Raw genomic sequence first — 9,551 nt, forward strand, 5'->3', positions numbered from 1 at the left:
GGAGACTTCAACATTAGAGGAATGATCTGATAAAGTAGAAACATGATTGAATATTTTTCCATGAAAGTAATAATTATGGAGACTATGAAAATATGGAATAGGATTTCAATTTTGTATAAAATTATATTTTGCAACTATGTAAAATATAGATATTTATGTATAAAAATGATGTGCAGAAGTGAAGGCATTTTAGAGTTTATACAGTTCTTGAACACTGAAGTCCATGTGTAAGTGAAGAGAAAATAACAGTAGTACTTCCCAGATTAAAGAATAGATTTTCTTTATTTCTATTTTATCAAAGTATAGGAGAGGACTCAAAAAATTTAGATGATACACCTGTACTGTTATTAACCAGTGGAGAACTGGAAATAGAAAAGATAACACCTGTATGTTAATCAATAGTTATTCTAATATGCTGCCATAATTGAATTTATTATCAGTTTTGTGAAGATTATATCATTTGACCTTCAGTGCTAAATAATTATGTGGCAAAATGTAGTCCACTGTTAATATTATTGCCTTATAACATTGTACATTAAACTGAAAATTAACCATAAGATTGTATACATGAAAAGAACATTTTTAAAAATTATAATGAATTGTTATATTTAAGTCAACTTCTAATTGTTTGAATCATCTTAAAGTTATTTCTCCATAAAACTCCATTAATACACTATTATACTATCATTCAAGAAAATTAATGAAATTTATCAATGGTAGTTTATTAGTACTGAATATGATTCAATTTGAATTGTGAATTATCTGAGCACTTTTTCCTATTTACCATGCTGTCCACTTCTGTTTTAGCTTAACACAAACTCTTCTGCTTTTTAGAGACTTCTGTAATTTTCAACACTCATTTTTAAGAATATATGTCAGTGCAACAATAATACTTCCATTGAACAGCTGGAAAGAGTTTTAAATATAATTTCTAAAGTACTTATTTCCTTAGGAGACCCAAACTTGTCATTCTCACTAATTTAAGAAATACTTTATCCTAAGACGCAAAGGCAACATTCAGAAAAAAAATGCCAAACTTAATACTTGAGCTTAGATATTTAAAGTATATGTATATATTAATCATAGAGACTTTTTTCAAATTCTGTTCTCACCTGCAGTTGATTAATTTGAATAGATTTCTGGAAATGAGTTGGAAAGACATTGTGAATTCATAATGATAATTCCAATATGAGTTTATTATTACAGAGTTTTATGTACCTTCATTGATCTGATATCTCTATCTCCGTTTCCTGTTGAAAAAAACACAAACAGACCTAGTCCTCAATAACACCAAAATAATTACTCATTTGCTTTAACCTTCAACATATGCACACAGATTCAGATTTACAATATGAATACAACTAACAACAATATCATTACTAAAAATAGTTTAATAATTTTTGCAGATTGTTTTAATCCTTAAAATTATCTCTTTGGGATATATGCCAAGTTACTATGTGTGCCTCAATACACAGGTTTCATTTTTAGTTTTTGAGATTGCTCTTTTAAATAATTTGCTTTCTAAGCATTTAACTATTGACAGGGTTCCAAAGTAAATCTTCAAGGGAAGGCATACTGAAACTTCTAACTTTTAACCTTATTTTGTCCATCCTGTTGCATCCCACCACTAAGGTTGACTATTGTTGTCATTTTTTTATTTTTAGGCTTATCTTTAAATAGCTTTTTATACATTTTCCCATCTTACTTTTTTCATTTAAAAATATATCCTGAAAAAACTCCATATTTATGTGGAGTATTTATAGTCATAATTCTCTGGTGGATGTAGCATAGTTTTTCAACTAGTCTCTTTTTGATGGACAGTTAAATTATTTCCAGTCTTTACAAATAAATTTCAGTGAGTAATCTTATAAATATGTCACTTTGTGTTTGTTCAGTGTATCTTTGGGATAGATTCCAAAAAGCCCAAGTGTAAATGAACATATAATTTGCCTTAAATTGTTAATTTCCCTTCATAAAAGTTGTACCATTTTGCATTCTCACCGACAATGTACTAAAGAGCTTTCCCCATAGCATAGTCAGTAGAGCCTGGTGTCAAATTTTTGGATTTTTGCCAATCTGATTGGTGAAAAATGGTATCTCAGTATATTAAATTTGTATTTTTCTTTTTATGAGTGAATTTTAGCTTCTACATAAAAACCTATTGTTTTTAAATATTAGAATGCTTAAAAATGAGTATTTTGTTAGTGAAAATTATGATATATAATTCCAGGGAAATCTTGGAAGTTTAATGCAAGATTACTTTAGGTTAGGATTGGGTTGTTAAAACAATGTTATATAGAGGAAAAAAGACATACTTCTGAAAATAAACTTCAGAAGTTAAATGTTTCAATTTTATCTAAATGTCACAGAAACCATGTAAAAGAAATAATTCTCACATTGATATGCAATAATTTACTAAAGATAAGATGTTTGTAATGTAAAGTTTTATGAAGTACTAAGACTTTAATAAGTACTAAGTCTTGAAGAGAAAGAAAAGCCTATAAATGATCTTGTAATTTAAGAGTATTTTTCTATAGCAGATATAGATTTGATAAAATATAGGATCCAAATGTATTGTATCTCATGTCATAGTCTAAAACCAAAGCCATTTTAAAGATAAATGTCCTCCTCTAACAAAGATGAAGATAATGAGTTCTGGCTATCATTGTTGGGCTATTTGAGTTTTTCCTATGTTCCCTAATAGTGCTTCCAAATATATTTTAATACTTTATTTGAATTAAATAGAGTAGATCCTGAGCCTTTCTCATTAATCTGACATCAACAACTGCTATCTTCTTCAACAAGAAGTATATTTTCCTTGGAAGACAAAATACTAAAGAAAGGATTATGGAGAATGATTCCTGCCAATTAATTCTTAGTTATTTTCTTTCCTTTCAGCACCTTCCCTGATAGGTGTGGTAAGGAAGGACTGGGCATCCCAAAATAGCATTGCCCTATCATGGCAAGCACCTGCTTTTTCCAATGGAGCCATTCTGGACTACGAGATCAAGTACTATGAGAAAGTAGGTCTTATTTGGAGCTTCCTAAAAATCTACATATACATATATACATATATATGTATATATTGAGCATGTATATATTGAGCATGAGTATATTACTTTACTTTAAAACCTGTTCTTTGCCATAACCTCATACCTACTATGTCTTCGAAAACTCTCTAATTTACTATTGTGCTTATACTTAATTTGTCTTGTTTTATATCAGATTATAAAGTTAGAAGACACGAGATGTTCATCTCTGTCATGATTTACTATAGGGCTTTTTTCAACATAGTAAGAGTCAGCAACTCCTTCAATTTACAATTTACCTGACATAACATTATTTCTAAAATTCACTTGGAAGACATAGTAAAATGGAATTGCTATAACCTAAAGAGAGAGTTTGTGTAGCCCATATTGTTTGTTAATGAGTTTAAAGTTACAGTTAACTATAATTTGGAAAGAATGACTTAAGGGGTAAATGTTAATAGCTGATGAATTAAAATGTTTCTTTCTATTTAGGTCAGGTGTTTTACTTTTTTAAGAAACTAGCAAGATAATTCTGGTTGATAAATCAACTTAATCTTAATTTTCATTTTTGTCATTTAAAATTGTTCTTAATTACTATATCTTCCCAAATTACATACTTCCTTACCTTTATCATATTCACTTTATGTTTTTCCCCTTATTTCTCACTATTATGATATTGTTATATATAATAGCAGAGGACATAGAAATTCTAAGATGTCTCATTGTGCCAATACTGCTCTGGAATATTGATAAAGGGAACATTAAATTTTTTAAAATAATGTAAAGGTATATATAATTTCTAGTTGTACACTAAAGTCAGAAGAAACTTCTTGCATTTCTGTAACTTACTAGAAGCAAAGGAACATCATAAACAAATTTTTATTTCCTCTGAAGAAATATAGGACAAGAACAGAAATAGAAGTCTATGTTTTTCTCTTCTATTGCTTCTGAGCAAATGTATATTGGCAAAAGGGAGAGGTAACTCAGTAGCCTGCTTGTACCCACTTTTGGCCTTCTAGTAATTTCAGCATTATGTAGTCAGTGAAAACTGTCATTATCATGAACTCACATGAGTAACTCCACAGTCTAGGAAAAGAGAAATTTACTGAGTTTTAATTGGATTACTGATTGTTCACAGCCAGCATGTGCTCAGAAATCCTGTTGAGCTCTCCTTTCAAATATTACAACCTCTAGCATGCTGTCACAAAATAAACATATATTCTGTCTACTAGATTAAATAGGTCCTTAGGTATGCAAAAATTCTCATTATTTAAAAAGCAATGGGCACATATATATTAATAACTTTTCATAATGAAAATATCCTCTATGTTTTATAAAGGCTATATTTTGTACACAGACAGTAATTCTCATTTCATAGTCATTTATGTTTCAAATGTTTGAAGATGAAGATAATTTATAATATTTCCAATTAAGGACAAACCACACAGATTCTGTAAAAAGGGAACCATACTCATCCAATCAAAATTTTAGAAATCAGTAAGATGCTGAAAGATGCTAAATGACATAATTTTCATGTTTTAATGGTGAAATAAATAATATTATGAGGGAGTCTATTTTTTAAGAAAATGGCAATGATCCAGTGCTATGGAGTTACTAAACATATAGTAAGCATGGAGTTGGAAGCCAGGGATTTCTAGTTCATGATCTGATTATGACTCTCATTATATCTGTGGCCAAGAAAAGTCAATTCATCTTCCTATGTCTCACACTTCACGTTTACAAAATGGAAATGAAGAAAGTTATCAAGTCTTCTAGTGGGCTGTAAGGATTAATTTTATAAACAGACTCAAAGATGAAAATCAGTATTAGAAATAATTTGATTTAACTTAAAGAATTAGGGGGGTGCCCGCGTGGCTCAGTCAGTTAAGTGTCTGACTTTAGTTCGGGTCCTGATCTCACGGTTTGGGAGTTTGAGCCTGGTGTCAGGACCTGTGCTGAGAGCTCAGAGCCTGGAGCCTGCTTCAGATTCTCTGTCTCTTCCTCTCTCTGTCCCTCACCTGCTCACACTCTCTCTCACAAAAACACGTAAACAATTTTTTTAATGTTTAAAGAATTAGGGAAATATTTGACATATAATACAACATAGAATCAGTATACAATAAAATGAGAATTGTATGTTTTCATATGTAGAGGCAACGAGTCAGAGTCAAAGGTGTTAGAATATCAAACCTTTCAGAGTAAGCATAAAATGATTAATAAGATTAAAACTTTTCCCACCTATGGCTTCAAATTTTAACTACATTTTACCTATTAACTTCTATAAAACTATTTCTCCATCCAAGCAAATATTTTTATAAAACTAATAACTAGGGCAACTTACAACAGAAGTCCTAGTTGGAAGTGCTAATTTCCTTCTTTATTAGGAACCTAAATATCGTTCAGTAAGAAAAGCAAAATACAAAGAAGTATATGTACAAATGATCCTAATTTTGGAACACAAATATCCCCTCATAGGTGTATATGTATGCATGGTTGCATAAATATAGAGAAAGATAGAATGGGATAAAGTGTACACCCTGTTGTTTTGAATGTTGCCTGTTGAGTTGGAGTGCTACGGGGGACAGAAATACATAAATGGAGGCAAGGAAGAGAGAGGGAAGTAGCAAGCTTGGGTAAATGTGGATGGATGGATGATGGATGGATGGGTCCTAAATGTTATTGCCCATAAGCAAGCCCTGAGATAGGATTTTGTTAACAAGTGATTATTTAAGAAAGCTCCAGAAAAACCGATTGAAGAATGGGGAAGGAGGACTATAAAGTAAGATGCCAGTCAAGCTCAGTGATCGAAGGAAGCCCTGAATTAAATTACATCTTAGAGTTCATCCTATGGAGATAAAAGAAGCTGAATGCCCATGCTCTGGCTCCAGTCAGTCACTGACTACAAGTCTTAATGAGGCGTACAGAAAACAGTCATTGGCGTTTCTAGTTCTCTGTAGTGGCTTTGGTAGCCCAAGTTTAGGTCTTTAAAAATATTCTAGGTACAAGCCGTTAGAGTCAAAAAATATATAGGCACTTGGTGACAGAAGTGGGAGCAAGAACAGATTAAGGTGATCCAAAGGGACCCATCTGGTGGTGCATCAACTATTAACTACGGTAGCTCAGTGCTTAGAGAGCTGTCAAAGAATTTTAATCTTCAGCTCATTGTAACATTCATTTTCTCCTCAGTCTTTAATAATGGTGCCTCAGTCTTTAATTTATAGCATTTTAAACCTTCCATTTCCTTTTAATCAAAGTCACTCTGTATTGCTAACTCATAATTAATCCACAAATAATCAATATTTACACTGTTCTCTGAGGAATTCATATTGTTTTATTAAGTTCTCCTTGAGAACATTATTCTATAAATCAGGAAAGAAGTTTAGTGCTTAGAATGTGCAGTATCCGCAAATATCTGAGGTCAAGCACCTCACTGCTGTTACCAGTGACTTTTTTGCAGAGAATGTGTAATTTAAGAAAAAGGCACAGGCCTGGGTGGTCAAAAATTTAAGTTTGGCTCTGGTCTTAACTTTCTTACTCTGTTTTTTTTTTATCTGTAAAATAAGAGTAGAAAGATAATCTCAGTTCTGTTTCCAGATGTTCTATGTTTTCATCCATATAGTTTATAGATATGTTATCCCATAACTCAGATAACTATAGTTTTTTTAATTTATGTCTACTGAAACTAAATGCACACATACACATTGTAAAAAAATATTTTTCCACAGGGACCAGTATTTTTCACATTATAATTACATATAAAAATTAAGACCTAGCTACCATTGTCTTCTGTGTGTGATGAGAGAGGTATGGAGAAGAAAACATATTGCTCGTTGATTATAACTAGTTGGATATTGTCCCATCAGTTAATTACATCCTCCCCAATTCTTAGTTACTTTTTTCATACTCAAAAAATATTTCATTTGTTAAACTCAAGTAAATGAAGTTTCAACTTGAAACAACACTTAAAATAATGAAGAAAGTCAAATATATTACCATAAAATTATATATGATTTACTTACTAACAATGCTTTTCTCCAAAAGCAGAGCCTACTCATAATGAGGGAACTGTTAAAAATAAAAGACGATTTAGGTGATACAACTACACTTTATTTAATACTTTGTGAAGTGGACAGTCTCTTTTTAGAGACCATGAAATGGGGTAGAAGGCAAGAAAGTTTTATAGGATAAAGAACAAAGAGGAAAAAAATAGAAAATATCTGATTAGGTGGGACCACATATTTAACCTTGTCTGGGATAAAAAGGAAGAAGGAAAGAAGTATAGAGTCGGCTTGGTGCTTGTGGATGGGCTGAATATGGATATTCTGTGGTTTTGGTCAGAGAATTTACAGGGAAACAAAAGTTGTATTTGTTTTGTTGCTGTGGTACCCCTGGTGGGGAAAAAAACTAAGACATTATCTGCTCCCAACCCCCGAGTCTCCACCTCTGAAATCTGCAAACCCTCTTGGCAGTTATAAAATACCAAAGATTCCCTTGAACATCACACATGCCCTTTCGTTATCTCTATTCTTCCCTTCTCTCTTTACTCTTTTTGTTCACATTCTCTGTTTTTCCTCTCCTTTTGTTCTCTGCCCAAGGCACTTTTCTTTCTCCTGCTTCTTTGTTCTTTTATTATAGCTATCAAAGTCAGTCTTGATTAGAGTCATTTATCTGTGTCTCTGACTCTCTCACTAGTTTGTGAACCCCTGAAGAAAACAGATCATTTCTTGTGTTTGTCACTCAATGCTCAATCAGTGCCTAATGCTGAAACAACTGTTTGCTTTCAGTTATATTCTAAAGAAATTAGTAAAAATCCTTTCATTGTTCAGCACTCATTCCCAGAAAAGTGAGAAAAGTCACTCAGACACTGTGAAATTAACCCAGCAATTTAAAAAACAGAGAAAAAAAGCCTCTAGAACTCCCCATTTCTACCCGTTCATAACAAAGACCCATACACAGATGTCTATCAACCAAGAGGATTTCTATTATTACGTAGAATATAAGCCTATGAGGGCAGGGATTTCCTTTGTCTACTTTCACACCCCCAGCACTAGGACAGGCACACTGCTAATAATTCATGGACAATGGTTGGCCAGTTACATGCCAAGTAGCATTGAGATAAATATTATTACTCTTCCCATTTTACAGATGAGGAAATTAAAGCACAGGAAATCAAAATCACAGAGCCAGAAAGCAGTTGTTAATATTCTTGGTACTTGCATCACAATCAGATGTCTCAAAAAATCAGTGCTTTCTGCTGATACTAATATTCTGGGTTCCCTGAGGCCAAACACTTCATTACTCTCCAATGCCCATTTCGCATCTGTAAAATGGCAGTGATAAAACACACCTATTTCAGCAGGGGGCTTTACAACTCCACTAATTGCAAACTGGTAGCTCATTTTGCAAACATGAATCCCCCATAAAGGTTCATTATTCTTACATCCAGTATTTAAAGACACTGTGACTGGTAAAGTATTTTCCTTAAAGTTCTCTTGTTAATTTTTACGAGTCAGCAGTTTTTAGATTTTGTTCAAGAAAACTCATCATGAGAAAGGAAGCATTTCTTATATCCAGATGGTCAATAATTATGTACATAAAATACTGAATTAATGCATCTACCATTGTTTCACCTAGTTTACTCATAAAATATCTATAGTTTTGTATAAAATTACATAATTTCATGTCATGACAGCAGCATCTTGTTTAAAAAAAAGGTTAGGAGATTTGTAGGTAGCTTTCGATGATGGGAAATATTTTTATCTGTCAGGGGTGATTTAAGGTAGTAGGCTCTTTAGAGAGAAGTTTGCATTCATGGTGTCAAGGTGTCATGAAGCATGTCGTGAAGTCACATACCAAACTTTATACAAGTCTCTTTGTTTCTCCCCTCCTTTCTTATTCCACTTTCTCAAGATAGTTTTACCCCAGATAACCATTCAATAAACACTGAATATCTTTTTTTTCCTAAAGATAACATAATCAGTATATCTACACTTAATTTCATTAAAAATAAAATAATTATAGAAATTTTTAAAACCTCCATTTTTAGAAAATGGACAATATATATTCCTAATTTTCTTTTGTTATATTTCCTTCACTTTGGTATTTGAAGAAGTAAATTTCCTCTTCACTTCCAAATGCTACTCTTAACCTTCATCCACTCTTTAGGTACAGAAGCATATCTTCTTCTTCATTTTTTGTACCCTCCTTTCCCTGTGGCCATCTCTAACTTATACATTTTGCAACCTAAATGTAAACTTGCATGTAAACCTACATGTGGTTATTATGTAGGAGCTAAAAATAGTGGGATAGAGAAAAGGGCGTAAGGATCACCTGAATCTCAAGAGGGTCTTGTGGAAAGTAGGACTATGATTCAGTTGATTGGAGGTGTATTGGGTACATGAGGATTTACATTGGGAACCAGCTCCTGGGGAATGCTAATAGCGCTGCTCCAAGGACTGTGCATTGAACTGGAAGTCTCTAGAGGCCCTGATTCTCCATTACCTCACTTTATCAAGTGTGGAT

The 9,551-nt window shown here is 32.5% G+C and overlaps 1 protein-coding gene across 2 annotated transcripts in view; it reads left to right on the forward strand.

Annotated features, from left to right (window-relative positions):
- The window catches only part of EPHA6 (EPH receptor A6), an 852,931-nt gene that overhangs the window by 538,553 nt on the left and 304,827 nt on the right, over positions 1-9,551 (forward strand). For both annotated transcript variants that reach the window (XM_029939169.1, XM_029939170.1), the window contains exon 6: positions 2,899-3,023. In XM_029939169.1, coding sequence (XP_029795029.1) covers positions 2,899-3,023 — 125 coding nt within the window. The remainder of the gene's footprint in view (positions 1-2,898; positions 3,024-9,551) is intronic.

This window comes from Suricata suricatta, chromosome 5, assembly GCF_006229205.1.
Source record: "Suricata suricatta isolate VVHF042 chromosome 5, meerkat_22Aug2017_6uvM2_HiC, whole genome shotgun sequence".
NCBI classification, from domain to species: domain Eukaryota; kingdom Metazoa; phylum Chordata; class Mammalia; order Carnivora; family Herpestidae; genus Suricata; species Suricata suricatta.